Below are 18,870 nucleotides of genomic sequence, written 5' to 3'. Positions count from 1 at the left end.
GCCCCGCCCGGCAGCGGAGGTCCGGGTTGCCGCCCGCCTGCCCCTCCCCTTTCCGCCCTCCCTCCCCTCCCGGCCCTGCTCTTCTCTTCCCGTCTGAGGTGGCGGCTGTTTCCCTCCTCTGCAGCTCTGTGTTACCGCTCCTCCCGACTTCCCTTTCTCCTCGGCCCGAGGCCGGCTTGAGCTCTTGCCCCGCGTCCTCGGGGTGGTCATATCACTCCTGGCCCCTAGCATCCGGCGCCTTCTCCTTTCTCTGGGCTGCTGTCCGCGCCTGCCCCGCCATGAATGAGGAGTACGACGTGATCGTGCTGGGCACCGGCCTGACGGTGAGTGCCGAGTTCTGGGCGGCGCCGGCGCCCCGAAGACGGGGAGGGCGTGCAGGCCCGGCGCGGGGGGAAGGGATCCGGGGGCCGGCCCGCACGCCCCTTCTTCCGGGCCGCGTGAATCCCGGCCTGCGCCTCAGGCTTTCCTGGTGGACACTCGGGTCGTTTTTTCGTGTCTGTTTGTGGAGGGGCGTCGGGAAAGGGCGTCGGGCTGGGTGCGAGGGGCACGTCCCGCCGCGTGTGGATCGGCGGCCGCAGGAGGCCAAGCGGGTTGTGGAGTGGGGTCGGCTCTAACTGGGGAAGGAAAGACCAGGAGATGCAAAACTCACTCAAGTTCGTGATTTGATGAGCAGTCACAGCGACATGAAAGTGGGTGGGAAATGAGTTTAACTCTGCTACAGAAGAGACCCCAAAAGGCCGGTTTGGGGGAATTGCCTTTCCACCTCCCTTACGGGTTGATGGCCTCTCCCGAGTGGAGACGGAAAAGGCACCAGTCAGAGTGGGGGAGGGTGGAAGCCACTCTCAGTTCCATTTCCTACTTAGCCTGGAGCCACTGCTCGTCAGTCTTTAGCTGTCAACGCGAGGCACAAGGTTTTGTGACAAGTCCTTGGATTAATTACTGTTCTGTAATTGTTACAGAACCATTAATCTAAATTTTTGGAGAACCTTAGTTTTCTTATCCCTCTCCCCCCCCCCTCTCTAAATGAGGAGCATTATCCATTATTTTTTAACCACCCTGCAGTCGCACTTACTCGTACTGAGCACCTATAGGATTGGAAATGAGTTTTCTCCAAACTTGTCGATCAAATGCTTTCTCACTTGACCTTTGCCATCTTTTCCTTTTGTTCTGTCTGTTCCATGCCTCCATTGTCCCTTCTCTATGCTTTCCCCTAAGACATGATTGGTGGTGGATTGCTAGAGGCCAAGTTCTCTACTACTTTGCGCTTTAGGAAGTTAGAAGATAAAGCAGTAACAACATAGAGAATTCGAGAGTAATGTGAATGGCAGTTGTTCCAAATACCATGGTAAATTTATTTTTCTGGGTGTCTGTCTGCTTAGAAACCTTTAATAGTATTCTGGAAATAATGCAGGCAGGTGAGTTGTATCTTGTACTTCTTTCTCTCCCACAAGAAAATGAAGACTATTCATCTTGTAAAAGAAATCCATTTGAAGAGAGGACCATTTTCATTATCAAAAATTTTTTGACCCTGGCCGGTGTGGCTTGGTTGGAGCGTCCTCCCATACACGAAAAGTTTCAGGTTCAATCCTCCCTCGGCAGCCAATTGATGTTTCTCTCTCACATGGATATTTCTCCTTCTCTCCCTTCCTTAAAATCAATAAACATATCCTTGGTGAGGACTAAAAAAAAAATTTTTTTTTTTAAATTTGAAATTCTGACTTTGGGCTACTTCATCTTAATAAGATGAACACTGATGTATATCTTGTATATTCTAAAGAATCTGACCTCAAAGTTCCAAATAATTTAATGTAACCCACCACTTCAAATTTGTTGAAATGTGTTCTCTCTCAGGATCAAATTAATAATTTTTTTCAGGTAACACCCCAAATTAACTTTTAGATTTCTCTAGATAAGAGAAAACCTTTGAACTTTCCTTTGGCTAATTTTTAGTAAGAGGTTGTTAGGAACCAGAATGGCATATATCTGGCCTGTCATTTTTCTGTTTATAGTGATTTGTGGTGAGTGTTGAATACTTATTTCTGAATGCTTCATTATGTTTGACCTGTCCAGAAATATACTTGTGACTGGCTAGGAAATGGTACCAAATAGATGAGAGTACTTACTTACAAAGCTGTTTAGTCATTTTGAATGTGAGCTATTAGGTTGAAATTCATTTTTGGTGGTGAGTTGGAAGACTGTTAATTGCCTAAATGAATAGGCCTACCTATTGCAGGTTTTTTAAAGCTTTTTAAAGTGCCTATTTGGGATTTTGAACTAAGCTTAGTAGTTTGTGATGATGGATCTTGCCCATTGGCAGCGTGTTGTAAGAGCCAATTAGTTCCACTGTTTTTCCGCGGTTATGCTGGTCTTCAGATTTGCTCTTGATAAAGGTCACTTGAACGGGAACAAATGAGTGCAGATTTGTCATCATGCCTGTTTCTACATGCCTAATTCAGAAACATTACATTGTATCAAAGATACAGTCTTAATGCACAACAACCAAGTTAAGATAATACATTTTAGATATTCATTTAGATTGTGATGAGTGGTAGATGCATATTTAACTATAAATCAGACCAGTTTTCTGTAATTTTATAGCTATAATGTAATAATCCCTATAAACCTTCCTAGATTGTTTTATGAGATGTTCTTTGAGAATTATATAAATTCAGAGTAATCACATTATTACCATCATTGATGGGAGCAGTGGTAATGGGATGATTTTGGTAAGTCTTTTACCCATTTTTACTGATACAAGGGCTTTGGTGACTTAATGTTAAATTAAGAGACCACCAAAGTTAAAAACCCTCAAATTAAAATTAACTTTGAGTATTTGGAGTGAACATACCATTTACTTTTCTTAAGTTTTGGTTTATAAATATTTAGTGCCTGAGATTTAAGAACCTAAAAACAAACACTCTCAATTATGGGTACCAAATATTACATGATGCCAGCATATGAAGTATTTTTAGCGCATTTAACTTGATACTTTTAAAATAAAGTGTAAGAAAGTGTTGGAGTTTTTCTGTGTTGCCTAGTGTCATTGTTTTGTGTTGGTTGTTAGAAAATAAGGTCATATTAATTCACAAATACTGATAGTAACTAATAAAGAAGGTATAAAAGTATTTGGTATGAATTAGAGCAAAATTTCATCCTCTGTCTAGGATAATTGGGATATTTTGTATAGTAATTGAATTTTCTAAGGAATTGAGAGGGTTATTATACCTTTAAAGAACTACAACTTTTAGATAAAAGCATTTCCAAATGATATCACAACTTCTTTAACAAACTGAGGGACATAATTTACTTGGTAACTAAGATTTCACATCATGAGGATTCATTATTGTGTCATGCTAGAACGTAATGAAGCCACCGAGACCTAGTGAGGAACTTGGCCCTTCTTACTCAGTAGTCTGAGACTGCTTGGCTTTGTGAATTCTTCAGTCTACTTTTCATATTCCCCTTTGGTCACTTTGCTGTTAGGCTGGAGACTTTTACTTTTCTTTGATTTCTGTGTGTATAGACAGCCTCTGACTACCTAATTTGCTACTTCTGATTGACTTTGGGCTTGGCAATAAATTCATGAATCTTCTTAAAAGTAGTAAATAAAATAAGGGAAACTAGCTCCATAGCTATTTGTGTACTCCCAAAATATTTGTTCTACATAGTAATTCTAGTAAGGAGTTATGAATATAAACTGTACTTTAGTGATATTTATCCAGATTATTCTCGGCATTGTATGTTTAAAAAATTGTTTTATATCTCAGGCATACTTTTCCCCCTTCCTCTTTGTTAAAATTTTATGATTTCCCAGAGGAAATCAAGTAAAAAAAAAACTTGTAAATTGCATCTTAGATTTGCTTGAAAATCCTTGACATTGCTGTGTTAGACTTTAGTAGACAAAGGACTTTATCCATTGAATTTGTGATCTTGGTCCCATATGTACGAATGTCTTACTTTTGAAAGGTAAAAATATCTTGTAGTAGTCTCTAATTTTTTAAAATATATTTTTTATTGATTTCAGAGAGGAAGGGAGAAGGAGAGAGATTTAGAACCATCAGTGATGAGAGAGCTGGGGATCGAGCCCGCAACCCAGGCATGTGCCCTGACTGGGAATCGAACTGTGACCTTCTGGTTCTGAGCAACGTTGATCGGCTAAGGAGCCTCTATTTTTAATCAGCCTTATGCATACTAGCCCAAAAGAACAGAAATAAAATCAGACATTTTAGCAAATAGAGGTAGTAGTGAGACATTTGGTTCGAAGGGCCACTTGGTAAATGTTGGTTCATATACATGATAATCTGCAGTATAGGCATACCTCAGAGATATTGCCAGTGGAAGGTCTTTTTGCCTTCAATTTGTAAAAATTGCAATATCTGTGAAGCACAATGAAACAAGGTATGCCTGTATCTCTGTCTCCCTCTTGTTCATAGTACCTTATTAAAGACTTACTGGAGTAATGGCTTCCCCAAATTCAATTATTTAAACTACCTGTGACTTGTGATTTGTTATGGGTAATAAAGTAAACACACCTGTCTGTAAGTAGCTTTTCATGTAGGGGGTTAACTATAAGAGTTAATATGTGAAAGTGCTAAGTGTCAAAAGAGAGATGTACATGAGGAATTCAGGGGAATATAGAAAACCTTCATAAAGCGAGGAAGCTGGGCCCTGGCTGGGTAGCTCAGTTGGTTAGAGTGTCTTCCCCTTACACCAGGGTTTCGGTTTAGATTCCCAATCAGGGCACATACAAGAATCAACCAGTGAGTGGAACTTCAAATTGATGTTTCTCTTTCTCTCTACCTTCCTCTCTCTTTCTAAAATCAATCAATAAAAAATTTAAAAAGAAAGGAAGCTGGCCTTTTAAAATATTACCATGCTTTGAATGTGAGGAGGAATAATTTTCTAGGTATAAATCAGTATTAAGAAGGTGTGTGTGTGTGTGTGTGTTTATTTACTAGAGGCCTGGTGCATGAAAATTCATGCACTGGAGGGGGGTCCCTCAGCCCAGCCTGCCCCCTCTCACAGTCGGGGAGCCCTCAGGGGCGGGAGGCGACCCGGCGATCAGGGGACGGCGACGCCCCCATCACACCTCTGCCGCTGTCACTGCTCGCAGCACAAGCCTCAGCTGGCCCTGGTTACCTGAGCCTCGGGCAGCCCTGGGTGGCTGAGGGGACTGGGGTCTCTGGAGGCAGGTGTGCGGCAGGGCTGAGGGGACTGGGCGCCACCATGCTGTGGCTGTGGGCACTGCCATCCTTGAGGCATGGCAGTCAATTAGCATATTCCCTCCTTCTTGGCTATGGGTGCCACCATATTTGTGAGGGTGTGATGGTCAATTAGCATATTCCCTGTTTATTAGATAGGATTTTGCCTTAAACAGGAGGTATGAAGAGGCAGAATGGGAAATAGGGTTGGAAAGAAGGCATGTCCCCAAGAATGTTGAAAATACTAGGCTAAGAAATTTGAACTTTATCTTCTAGGTAGTGGGAGAGGATCTTGAACAGGAGACATATTATTAGACCCCAAATTTCAACAAAAGTTATCTTTTGACAGCTTTTAATGAGATGCATTAGACACACACAGAGACATTTAAAAAACATTCTGCTGAAAACTAATAATTTTTTTTCCTAAATATATTTTTACTAGAGGCCCGATGCATGAAATTCATGCAAGAGTAGGCCTTCATTCCGTCAGCTGCTGGCACTGGCTTCCCTCCAGCTGCTGGCAGGCACCTGGGACCCGAGCTTCCCTCTGGCTGCTGGCAGACACCCGGGACCCAGGCTTCCCTCGCAGCCCTGGCTTTATCCAGAAAGATGTCCGGGCTAATTAGCATATTACACTTTTATTATTATAGATTGATTTTTAAAGAGGAAGGGAGGGAAATAGAAATAAACATCAATGATGAGAGAGAATCATTGGTCGGCTGCCTTCAGCATTCCCTCTCCTGGGGATCGAGCCTGCAACCCAGGCATGTGCCCTTGACCGGAATCGAACCTGGGACTCTTTAGTCCGCAGGCCGATGTTCTATCCACTGAGCCAAATCAGCTAGGGCCTAACGATCATTTCTATGATGTTAGTAGAGGTCCGGTGCACTAGAGAATTCATGCACTCGGTGCGGGGAAGGAGTCCCTCAGCCTGGCTGTGCCCTCTTGCAGTTTGGGAGCCCTTGGGGGATATCTGACTGACGGCTCAGCCGTCAGTTGGACATCCTTAGTGCTACAGTGGAGGCAGGAGAGGCTCCTGCAGCTGCGCTCGCCAGAGGTGAGCCGGGCTTCTGGCTGAGTGATGCTCCCCCTGTAAGAGTGCACTGTCCACCAGAGGGCAAATCCTGCATTGAGTGACTGCCCCCTGGTGGTCAGTGCACATCATAGTGACTGCTTGTTCAACTGTTTGGTCGATTTGCATATTACCCTTTTATTATATAGGACTAGAGGCCTGGTGCACGAAATTCGTGCATGGGTGGGGGGTGTCCCTCAGGTCAGCCTGCACCCTCTCTAATCTGGGACCCCTTGAGGGATGTTTGTCCGTTTAGGCCTGATCTCGGTGGGATCAGGCCTAAATGGGCAGTCGGACATCCCTCTCACAATCCAGGACTGCTGGCTCCCAACCACTCACCTGCCTGCCTGCCTGATTGCCCCTAACTGCTTCTGCCTGCCAGCCTGATCACCCCCTAACCACTCCCCTGCCAGCCTGATCGACGCCTAACTGCTCCCCTGCTGGCCCAATTGCCCCTAACTGCCCTCCCCTGCTGGCCTGGTCGCCTCTAACTGTCCTCCACTGCAGGTCTGGTTGCCCTCAACTGCCTTCCCCTGCTGGCCTGGTCACCGCTAACTGCCCTCCCTTGGCAGTCTGGTTGCCCCTAACTGCCCTCTCCTGCTGGCCTGGTCGCCCCTAATTGCCCTCCCCTGCAGGCCTGCTCATCCCTAACTGTCCTCCCCTGCAGGCCTGGTCGCTCCCAACTGCCCTCCCCCGTGGGCCTGGTTGCCCCTAACTGTCCTCTCCTGCCAGCCTGGTCACCCCCAACTGCCCTCCCCTGCCATCCTGGTCTCCCTTAACTGTCCTCTCCTGCAGGCCTGGTCAACCCCAACTGCCCTCCCCTGCTGGCCCGGTCACCCATAGCTTCCCTCCCTTGCCAACCTGGTCGCACTGACTGCCCTCCCCTGCCGGCCCGATTGCCCCTAACTGCCCTCCCCTGCTGGCCTATTCGCCCCCAACTGCCCTCCCCTGCTGGCCCGGTCACCCCTAACTGCCCTACCTTGCCAGCCTGGTTGCCCCTAACTGCCCTCCCCTGCCGATCTGGTTGTCACCAACTGCCCTCCCCTGCAGGCGTGGTCCCCTCCCAACTTCCCTCCCCTGCAGGCCTGGTCCCCCTCAACTGCCCTCCCCTGCAGGCCTGGGTCCCCCCAACTGTCCTCCCCTGCAGGCCTGGTCGCCCCCAACTGCCCTCCCCTGCCGGCCAGCTTTTGGTGGCCATCTTGTGTCCACATGTGGGCAGCCATCTTTGACCACATGGGGACAGCCATCTTGTGTGTTGGAGTGATGGTCAATTTGCATATTACTCTTATTAGATAGGACTAGAGGCCTGGTGCACGAAATTCGTGCACGGGGGTTCCTCAGCCCAACCTGCACCCTCTACAATCCAGGAGCTCTCAGAGGATATCCTACTGATGGCTTAGGCCCACTCCCCATGGTTCTCTGCTCTCTGTGGGGCCTGGAGGTTTCCCTGCAGCCATGGAGATGAAGCCCCCATGCCCTGCTGTCGCTCTCTGCCTGCTGCCGCCATGTGCCATGTGAAGGAAGCTCCAATGCCCTGCAGTGTGCTCTGTCTGCTGGGCCTAGGGGCTTCCCAGACACGGACACACTAAGGAAGCCCCCATGCCCTGTTGTCCAGGCTCTGTCTGCGGGGCCTGGGGGTGTTCCCACTGCCACTGCCCACTAAGGAAGCCCCCAAGCCCTGCTGTCTGGGCTCTGTCTGCCATGTCTGGGGACTTCCCTGCCACTGCCCCACTAAGGAAGCCGCCATGCCCGGCATGCAGGGCCTGGCGGCTTCCCGGCTGCAGAGATCAGGAAGCCGCCATGCCCTGCTCTGCTGGCACTGGAGTCTTCCCTATCGCCCACTGGCTCTGTGTGCGCAGGGCCTGGCGTCCTCCCGATCGCTGTGGAGACCATCAGGAAGACCCCAGGCCCTGCTCCTCCTGCAGGCTCCGTGTGCACAGGGCCTGGCCTCCTCCCGATCGCCGCGGTGACCATCGGGAAGACCCCAGGCCCTGCTCCTCCGCTGGCTCCATGTGCGCGTGTGCGCAGGGCCTGGCGTCCTCCTGATCGCCATGGCGACCATCGGGAAGACCCCAGGCCCTGCTCCGCCGGCTCCGTGTGCGCGTGTGCGCAGGGCCTGGCATCCTCCCGATCGCCACGGCGACCATCGGGAAGACCCCAGGCTCCGCTCCTCCGCCGGCTCCTGGCGTCCTCCCGATCGCCGTGGTGACCATCAGGAAGACCCTAGGCCCTGCTCCTCCGCCGGCTCTGTGTGCACAGGGCCTGGCGTCCTCCCGATCGCCACGGCGACCATCGGGAAGATCCCAGGCCCTGCTCCTCCGCTGGCTCCATGTGTGCGTGTGCGCAGTGCCTGGTGTCCTCCCGATCGCCATGGCGACCATCGGGAAGACCCCAGGCCCCGCTCCTCCGCCGGCTCCGTGTGCGCAGTGCCTGGTGTCCTCCCGATCGCCATGGCGACCATCGGGAAGACCCCAGGCCCCGCTCCTCCGCCGGCTCCGTGTGCGCAGTGCCTGGTGTCCTCCCGATCGCCATGGCGACCATCGGGAAGACCCCAGGCCTTGCTCCTCCGCCGGCTCCGTGTGTGCAGGGCCTGGTGTCCTCCCGATCCCCCGATCGCCGCGGCGACCATCGGGAAGACCCCAGGCCCTGCTCCTCCGCCGGCTCCATGTGCGCAGGGCCTGGCGTCCTCCCGATCGCCGTGGCGACCATCGGGAAGACCCCAGGCCCTGCTCCTCCGCCGGCTCCGTGCGCGCAGGGCCTGGCGGCTTCCCGCTGCCGCAGCACTAAGGAAGCCACCATGCCCTGCTCTCAGTGCTCTGTTTGCTGGTGGGACAGGCCAGACACTCCAGCAGCGGGGCCGAGGGGACTGGGCGCCGCCATCTTGGGGGTATGGGGGCCGCCATTTTTGTCGTGGAGTGACACCTAATTTGCATATCACTCTATCATTAGATATGAAAGGATTGCTATAAGACTATGATAAAAGATTAACTGATTAAAAATCTTGCTAGTTAATACATTTTCCTCCTATCCTATCTAATAAAGAGGGAATATGCTAATTGACCCTCACACCATCACAAAGATGGCAGTGCCCACAGCCAATAAGGAGGGAATATGCTAATTGACTGCCCTGCCCTCAAAGATGGCGGCGCCCAGTCCCCTCAGCCCAGCCAGGGCGGTAGGCGTGCGGCAAGGGGCCAAAGAGCCGCATGTGGTTTGAAAACATGAAGTGCTAGGTGGAGGGCAGATGCCATTAACATAAAAAATGTTGATTCTAAGATGTTTTTGTAGTTTTAGTTATTTTAAATGGGAGTTGTATTCTTATCCTGCTCAGGTCATTTGTGTGTGACTTCAAAATTAATGTGGAGTACTCCCATCTGTTAGATTTAAAATGAATGTGTTGGTTAATATTCATTCATATGCAAATTTCCTGGTATAAGTTATCAGTATTCTCCACATATATGATGAATGGACCAGATTTTCTAGTGCAAAAAAAGGAAATTAATTTAGAGTATTTTCTCTGGCTTTAAATATACCAGTATGTATGTATGTATGTATGTATGTATGTATGTATGTATTTATTTACTAGAGGCCCGGTGCACGAAATTCGTGCACGGGGGCAGGGGAGTTTGTCCCTCAGCCCATCCTGCAGCCTCTCCAATCTGGGATCCCTCAAGGGATGTCAGGCGACCGGGGCTGATCAAGGGAAGGCACCAGCCCCATTACCCTGCTGCTGCAGCTACTGCCAGCCACTGCAGCCGCCAAGGTGTTTTCATCAACATGGACTCTAGTCCCTTCACTGTGAAAAAATGACAACTTTCTTTAGGCATTTTCAAGATGTATCTTTCATAGGATATGACATTTCTTTCTTTTTTTTATCCTCACCTGAGGACATGTTTCCATTGATTTTTAGAGAGTGTGGAAAAGAGAGGGAGAGACAGAGAGAAGCATCAATGTGAGAGGGACACTTTGATTAGTTGCCTCCTGCATGAGCCCTGACCTGGGCCCCGGCCAGAGAGGAGCCTGTAACCTAGGTACATGCCCCTGATCAGAATTGAACCCGGACCCTGCGGTCAGCAGGCCGAGGCTCTATCCACTGAGCCAAACCAGCTAGGGCAGGATATGACATTTCTTAGCCCTTCCAGTAGCAGACCTTCATTTTTTCCTCCAGGAGTGTGGTGGAAAAACCCTAGATCACCTTCTTAGATTCTTATAACCCAAGTTACCAAGAACACTGCAAGTGGCGGCCTACAGGGAGCTTAGCCAATGAGCTGTCAGAAAAGGTATTTACTCTCAAACTGGTTTGGCTCAGTGGATAGACCGTGGGCCTGCAGACTGAAGGGTCCCAGGTTTGATTCCTGTTAAGGGCATGTACCTTGGTTGGAGGCACATCTCTAGTGGGGAGTGTGCAGGAGGCAGCTAATCGATGTTTCTCTCTCATTGATATTTCCGACTGTCTATCTCTCTACCCTCTTCTCTGTAAAAAAAATCAATAAAATATATGTATTTTTAAAAAGGTGTTTCCTCTGCAGCTCATGCAGCCCCTGCGTTGTGTCCACTGGGCTAGGGGTGTGTCCCTGCCACCCAGTGGTGGTCGCCGGGGTCTCCGCACACCCAGAGGCCGGCAGCCATCCCCCTGTCGGGGGCGCTGGGCTGGGGGCATGGACGCGAACCGCCGCTTGGTGCTGGAGCTCGCAAAAGCCGCTGGGGGTGGGGCGGGAATATTCCCGTCTCTGAACGCCCCCGAGGCCAGCAGCCAGCCCCACCATGGGCGCCAGGCTGGAGGGCATGCAGGGACCCCTGGGCCGCACGCAGCGGTGGCTGCCGGGGTCTCCGCACACCCTAGAGGCCAGCAGCCAGCCCCCCATCGTGGGTGCTGGGCTGGGGGTGTGGACCCAAACCGCCACTTGGTGCGGGAGCATTCGCAAGCAGCTGGGGGCGGGGCGGGAACATTCCCGTCTCCGAACGCCCCCTAGGCCAGCAGCCAGCCCCACCATGGGCGCCAGGCTAGGGGGCATGCAGGGACCCTGGGCCTCACGCAGCAGTGGCCGCCAGGGTCTCCGCACACCCCAGAGGCCAGCAGCCAGCTCCCCGTCGTGGGTGCCGGGCTGGGAGCATGGACCCAAACCGCTGCTTGGTGCCTGCACCCATAGGCTCCGAGTGGCCAGGGGGCGTTCTGGGACCCCTGCCTCTCAGGGCCTAAGCGCGGGCCTATAGGCTAGGAGCGGCCTGGGTCTGGAGGATGTTTCCGGGACCCAGGCCGCTCAGCGCCTGCATATGCAAATTAACTGCCATCTTTGTTGGGTTAATTTGCATATTCACTCTAATTGGCTGGTGGGCGTAGCGGAGTGATTGTTAATTTGCATGTTTCTCTTTTATTAGATAGGGTTTATTTCAGAGAGGAAGGGAATGGGAGAGAGAGAGATAGAAACATCAATGATGAGAGAGAATCATCAATCAGCTTCCTCCTGCACACCTCCTACTGGGGATCAAGCCCACAACCCAGGCATGTGCCCTGACCTGGAATTAAACTACAATGTCCTGGTTGATGCTCACCTCTGAGCCACACCATCTGGGCTTCTCTTGCTTTAATATGCTTTGCTTGTTATTATGTATTCACCAGATAGATAGTGGTAGATTTTAATTTTGAGTTGTTAATTTTGGAAGATAGTAAAATTTTAAGATCATTAATGTGTTTACTATGCCCAGATATAACAAATTTTATCGGTAAATACTTTTTATCAATGAAACTTGATGTTTTAAAGCAAAAATTTAAAGTGTCACATTTGCGCTATTAGGTATTTTATTCTTTTGGCAATGTAAAAGCAGTCTTTTTCAGAGGAGTTCAGAAAAATTAGTGGGCCTGTGGATTTTTAATTAGCTTTTGTAATATTAGCTCCAAGTGATGCCTTTAAAGGTAGTTAGTATCAGCTCTTCAGACTTAGCTGAATCTTTAGGTGATTGGGCCCTTTGTTAGGCCTCAGCCTTCAGTGCTTGCTAGAGGAACCATGGTTTAGTGAGTGGGTCATGCTTATTTGCAACGAAGTGTGAAAAGATATATATAGAAGCTCTGTAACACCAAAGTTGCTTCCTGTGATTTTGCTTCCAAAAGTTGAACCCTGAAGTCTAATTTTGTCAGCTGGAAATGTGACTTGTTTTCTTCTGTTTATATCATAACCTATTTTTGAGGTAGTAAATGTTATTCTACTTTCATATAAATGTTACAGCATATATGTTAGTGCTTTAGATATATTTTGGAGTGAATTGCTTTTGATAGTGTTGAGATTGGTTTTTGTAGGTAAAATACATTCAGATGTTTATCAAGACATCATTAAGAAAGTGAGCCCTAGCCGGTATGGCTCAGTGGTTAGAGTGTCAGCCTGCCTACTGAAGGGTCACAGGTTTGATTCTGTTTAAGGGCTCATGCCTTAGTTACAGGCTGGATCCCCGACCATGGCCAGGGCAGGCACATGCAGCAGGTAACCAATTGATGTGTCTCTCACATCAGTGTTTCTCTCTACCCTACCCCACCCTTCCTTTCTTTCTAAAAATCAATGGAAAAAAATATCCTTGAGTAAGAATTAACAAACAAACAAAGAAAGTGAAAAGGCAAGCCAGAGTGGAAGAAGGTATTTGTAACACGTATACCCAATAAAGGACTTTATATATCCAGAATATATAACAAACTTTTGTATAGCAGTAAGAGAAAGACAGAAAGCCCATTTTATTTATTTTTTGATTTTGACAGTACGTTTAATAAAGCTTGGGACAGTGAAACAAGGAAGGGCTTAGGATAGAAGAAGCAACAGGACAGAGCCTAGGCAGGGCTGCTTTGGCTCTAGAAATTTTGTAGGGAAGAAATGAGCCTAGGTGGGGATGCTTTGGCTCATTGGAAAGTCAGAGAAAAAGGGCCTTGGAGACAGGTTCAGGGATTTAGCCCAGGACGAGCTTCCACAGCACCCATTGCTCTCCTGGTTGTAAGTCTCATGGGGACCCTTAGAGTTTAGGAGATGCACATCTGAGAGGGAAGAAAGACAAAAGATGTGGGCTTACTCCCGAGAGGGAGAGTGCCCAGAAAGCCCATTTAAAAAATGGGCAAATAGCCCTGGCCAGTGTGATTCAGTGGTTAGGCCCAGGCCTGTAGATCAAAGGGTCTCAGATTTGATTTCAGGTCAAGGGCACATACCTGGGTTGCAGGTTTGATTCCTGGCCCTGTTTGGGGTGTGTGTATGAGGCAACCAGTCTATGTGTCTCTCTCACATCGATGTTCTCTATCTTTCTCTCCTCTTCCTCCCACTCTCTCTCTAAAGATTAATGGGAAAAATACAATCTGGTGATGATTAACACAATCCTACCTAATAATAGACAAATATGCAAATTGACCATACCTCCGACACGCCCACAAGCCACACCCACCATCCAATCAGAGTGAGTATGCAAATTAACCCATCCAAGATGGCTACAGCCACAGAGAGCAAGGTTTCCCAGGCAACAGAGGGAAACAAGCTTTCCGCCAGCCGTTGCAGGCCTAAGCCTCCACTCAAGCTACAAAGTTTCAATTATAGGAGGTAAACAAATTCAAACAGAAATGGCGTCAGAATGGAGCTTGAGAGAGCAGGCCAGGGTTGCCACCGGCAACAGGGGAAGCAAAGCTTTCCGCACACCCTGGCCGGGCCCACCCGCTTAAGGCAACAAAGTTTCATTATAACCCCAACAGAAATGGCTGCCGGCCTTGGAGGGAGCCCCAGGCTTGGCTCCGCTCCAGGCTACAAAGTTTCAATTGTAGAAGGAAAATAAATTCCAGATACCAGGGCCTCCCCTTGGGTTGCCAGGGGGCGTGGCCGGCCTGCAAACCACCACAGGCCCCTCGCTCAGGCTGCCCCATGCCCCAAGGGAACCCCCACCCTTATCAGGGACACCCTTCAGGGCAAACCAGCTGGCCCCCACCCCTGCACCAGGCCTCTATCCTATCTAATAAAAGAGTAATATGCAGATTGATCATCACTGCAACACACAATATAACTGCCCCATGTGGTCAAAGATCCTGTCCCCATGTGGACACAAGATGGCCAGCAGGAGAGGGCAGTTGGGAGGCACCCGGCCTGCAAGGGAGGGCAGTTGAGAAGGACCAGGCCTGCAAGGGAGGGCAGTTGGAGGTGATCAACCCTGCAGGAGAGGGCAGTTAGGCGTGACCAGGCCGGCAGAGGAGGGAAGTTGGGGGCAAACAGGCTGGCAGTGGAGTGGTTAGGGAGTGATCAGGCTGGCAGGCAGAAGCGGTTAGGGGCAATCAGGAAGGCAGGCAGGCAAGCAGTTGGGAGCCAGCAGTCCTGGATTGTGAGAAGGATGTCCGACTGCCCGTTTAGGGATCGGACATCCCTCCAGGGGTCCCAGATTGGAGAGGGTACAGGCTGGGCTGAGGGACAACCCCCCTCCGTGCACAAATTTCGTGCACCAGGCTTCTAGTAATAAATAAAAATGGGCAAATAATTTGAACAGGCACTTACCAAAAGAGGATACTGTAATTATCAGTAAATTATAAACAAGTGCTTCACCTCATAGTTGTCAGGAAATGCAAATTAAACCACATCCTAATTAGAATGGCCAATTACAAGGACAACAAGTGTCGAGCAAGGATTTGAAACAATAGGAACTTTTATATATTGCTGACAAAAGTGCAAATTAATACAACCATTTGGAAAGCTGTTTGACAGTCTGTATTGAAGTTGAACATATATGTATTCTTGATATATAGCCAACAAATACAAACATAAAAGGCATGTTGAGAATGTATATAGAGCATTATTTATAACTAGAGGCCCGCTGCATGAAATTCATGCATGGAAGTGGGGGGGGGGGTGTCCTTCAGCTCGGCCTGCATCCTCTCCAATCTGGGACCACTTGGGGGATGTCCGACTGCCTCTCGCAATCGGGGACCGCTGGCTCCTAACTGCTCGCCTGCCTGTCTGCCTGATCTCCCCTAACCACCTCTGCCTGCCTGATCACCCCTAACTGCTCCCCTGCTGGCCTGATCGCCCCTAACCGCCTCTGCCTTGCCCTGCACCCGGGGCCCAGGATTCCCTCCTCCAGCCGGTCGCAGGCACCCAGGACCCGGGCCGGCTTCACCTGGGCCAGCTGCAGTCACAGGGGACCATGGGCTGGTGGCTTCGCTCAGGCCGCAGCTGCAGGTGCTGGTGCCTGGGACTGCAGGGCAGGCGGCTTGTCCCTCTCCCAGGCTGCAGCCCCAGCCACTGGCACCCAGGACTGCGGGGTGGGCGGCTTGTCCCTCTCCTGGGCCGCAGCCCCAGCTGCTGGCGCCTGGAACTACGGGGTGTGCGGCTTGTCCCTCTCCCGGGCCACAGCCTGGCTGGTCCCCATTCCTCTCTTGCGAGCTCATTTGTGCTTGGCTGGTCCCCATTCCTCTCTCCCCAGCGTTGAGTGTCTGAGCAGTTAGGGCATGAGGGTGTGACAACCATTTGCATATTAGCTCTTTATTATATAGGATAGTCAAAAATTGGAAACTGTCCAGATGTCCATCAACGGAATGAATAAATTATCCTTTATCTGTGTGGTGTATGCATTCAACAGAAACCTGAAAGCTTTGTTATGCAATGTAGTCCATGGATCACCTGTTTCTGCAACACCTGAGAACTTACTAGAATTGCAGGTTAGGTTTCACACGCTCAGGTTTTACAAAAAATCAGAATCTAAGTTTTAACATGGGATTTAACAATCTATTTTAACTGCCCTTCAAGGTGGTGTGGGTGCAAACTGAAGTTTGAGAATCTGCTTATAATTTACATTTCTAAGTTCACAGGTGATAGCAACTAGAAAGCACACTTCGAGATCTACTGCTTGCAGGGTTACCCAAACCTTCTGTAAAGGTCTAGATGGAAAATATTTTAAGTTTTTCAGGCCATACAGTCTCAACTGTAGGCATAATTACAGTGAAAACAGCCATAGACAATATGTAAACGAATGAGTGTGGGTGTTTACCAGTAAAACCTAATTCACAGAAAGAACTGCAGGCTGGACTTGGCTCATGTACTCTGTTCTGTGGCGATGATTGTAAGAAAATTTTGGTGACACACAAAGCATAGATCAGTTGTGTAAACATACTGTTGAATAAAAGGTATAGATACACATACTAGAGGCCCAATGCATGAAATTCGTGCAAGAGTAGGCCTTCCTTTCCCTGGGTGCCGGTACCAGCTTCCCTCTGGCACCCGGGACCCGGGCTTCCCTCTAGCTGCTGGCAAGCACCCGGGACCTGGGCTTCCCTTGCAGCCCTGGCTTCATCTGGGAGGTTGCCTGGAAGGACATCTGGTCTAATTAACATATTACACTTTTATTATTATAGATATACTGCATGAATCTATTGATCCTGAATTCAGAAACAGGCAGAACAAATCTTTGCTGTTGGAAGTCATGAGAGTGGCTGGGGGTGGAGGGTGTTATGACTGGAATAGGGCACGAAGGTGGCCTTGTGGGGTGCTCATGTTTTATTTCTTGATCTAAAGAAGAAATGATTTACCCTCCTGGAGTAAAGTTTGAACCTGTTAGTGACTTAAAACATTTAAAAATACTAAAATGAATAAATACAATATGGAGGAAAATTTGAAATACGTGTGAAAATTATTTATTTTTTTAATCCTCACCTGAGGATATTTTTTCCATTGACTTTTAGAGAAAGTGGAAAGGAGAGGGAGAGACAGAGAGAAACACTGATGTGAGAGAGACACATTAATTGGTTGCCTCCCGCACGTCCCTGACTAGGGCCTGGAGCCTGCAAAAGAGGTACGTGCCCTTGACCAGAATCAAACCTGGGACCCTTCAGTCTGAGGGCCTATGCTTTATCCACTGAGCCAAACAGGCGAGGGCTGTGTGAATTTTTAAGATACAGTTTCAAAGTCAGACTTCTATGTGTAGGTGGAAAAGAGATTGTTCTTTACTATCTAGGGTCATTTGGATAAATTTGAAAAGCACTAAGGATTTTAAAAGGTACATGGAATTTTCTTTGTTGTTTAAAAAAATAATTTTCTGATCACCAAAACCCCTTGGTATAACAGTTGTGAGTGTATATCCCATCTGCATTTAATTTTATTCCTTTTTGTTTTTTCCCCCCACCATGATTTTGATATGTTAGTATATCCATGCTTTGTTTACCTTTTTCCCGAGAGTGGTCTTTTATACTTCTCTGTCACTTTTCAATTTATTTATTTTTTTAAAATATATTTTTATCGATTTCAGAGAGTAAGGGAGAGGGAGAGAGAGATAGAAACATCAATGATGAGAAAGAATCATTGATTGGCTGCCTCCTGCACGCCCCCTACTGGGGATCAAGTCCACAAACTGGGCATTTGCCCTTGGCCAGAATCGAACCTAGGACCCTTCAGTTTGAAGGCTGACACTCTATCAACTGAGCCAAACCGGCTAGGGCACTTTTCAATTTATTAATGGTAATCCTGGATGCTTTCTTTAGGGCTCTAGTTCTCAGACTCTTTGATCTCAGGATCTGTTGACACTTAACAAGTGAGGACCCTGAAGAGCTTTTGTTTATAAGGGTTTTATCTATTGATATTTATCATCTTAGAAATCATCACTGAGAATTTAAAAAAAATTATTAATTCACTTAGAGATAACAATGATAAACCCATTAGATGTTAACATGTATAACATTTTATAACTATATTTCTCAAAACAAAATAAATTTATGAGAAGAGTATCATTATTGTACATTTTCTGCACATCTCTTTAATGTCTGGCTCAAAAGATAGTTGAATTCGCATCTGCTTTGGTGTTCAGTCTTTTGTGATATATTGTCTTAGCTGAAGTAAATGAAGAAAATCAGGCCTCATACAGATGTGTAGGTGGAAGAGAGAAGTGTTTTTTGTAGCTTCTCAGATCATGAATCACACCAACACACAAGTGGCAGGTTTGTTTGTTTTTTACATAAATTGCAACAAGATATCTGAAACCATACCAGTGAACATTTAGTAATCTATCATATAAAATCCATTAATCTAGCTGGCACTTTGAATTCCTCTTTTATCCCCCAGCATGATTTTGAACAGTATTCATTGGTCATTTGGAAAATACTGGTTTACTGAGTAATGCAGATCTTGAATTGTTGACTCATTTCATTATGCAATACCAGAAACTCATATTTGTTGATGTCATTGCTCATATTGTTCGAAAAGTTCTTTTACATATTGGGGATCTGACATACGCCCTGGTGGGGGATGTAAGTTTTCCAGAATTCAAATTTTCATTAAAAATTTTGACTTTTGGTTTTTGGCAACAAATACTGTCAGTTATTTTTGAAAAAATGTCTGCCAAATACCTAAGTTTGAGTAATCATACTTGGTTGTTCTTTCAAATAAAAATGATGGTCCATGAAAAGAGTAGCTAGTTCATCATACACAAGGTTTTCTTTGAGCCAGAGTGGCTTTGTGTGTATATTTAACAGAGGTAATTTTTAATGCTTCATCAAGGACATTAAGTAAAACTGGCCTTGCTGTTTTAAACTGTGAGTAACTGGTGGTGCAGAATATAATGATTAGTGTAGTTAAGAGCCACTGCCCTAATTCATTTTATCCAGTA

The 18,870-nt window shown here is 47.8% G+C and overlaps 1 protein-coding gene across 1 annotated transcript in view; it reads left to right on the top strand.

Moving 5' to 3' along the window:
- The first annotated feature begins 39 nt into the window (after window positions 1-39).
- Window positions 40-18,870, top strand: part of GDI2 (GDP dissociation inhibitor 2) — a 50,675-nt gene continuing 31,844 nt past the window's right edge. Inside the window, exon 1 of the mRNA XM_079779503.1 lies at window positions 40-323. Coding sequence (XP_079635629.1) covers window positions 279-323 — 45 coding nt within the window. The 5' untranslated portion in view covers window positions 40-278. The remainder of the gene's footprint in view (window positions 324-18,870) is intronic.

The sequence above is a fragment of the Cnephaeus nilssonii genome (genome assembly GCF_951640355.1).
Source record: "Cnephaeus nilssonii genome assembly, chromosome: 1".
Classification (NCBI taxonomy): Eukaryota; Metazoa; Chordata; class Mammalia; order Chiroptera; family Vespertilionidae; genus Cnephaeus; species Cnephaeus nilssonii.
This window is presented reverse-complemented; position numbering and strand designations above follow the sequence as displayed.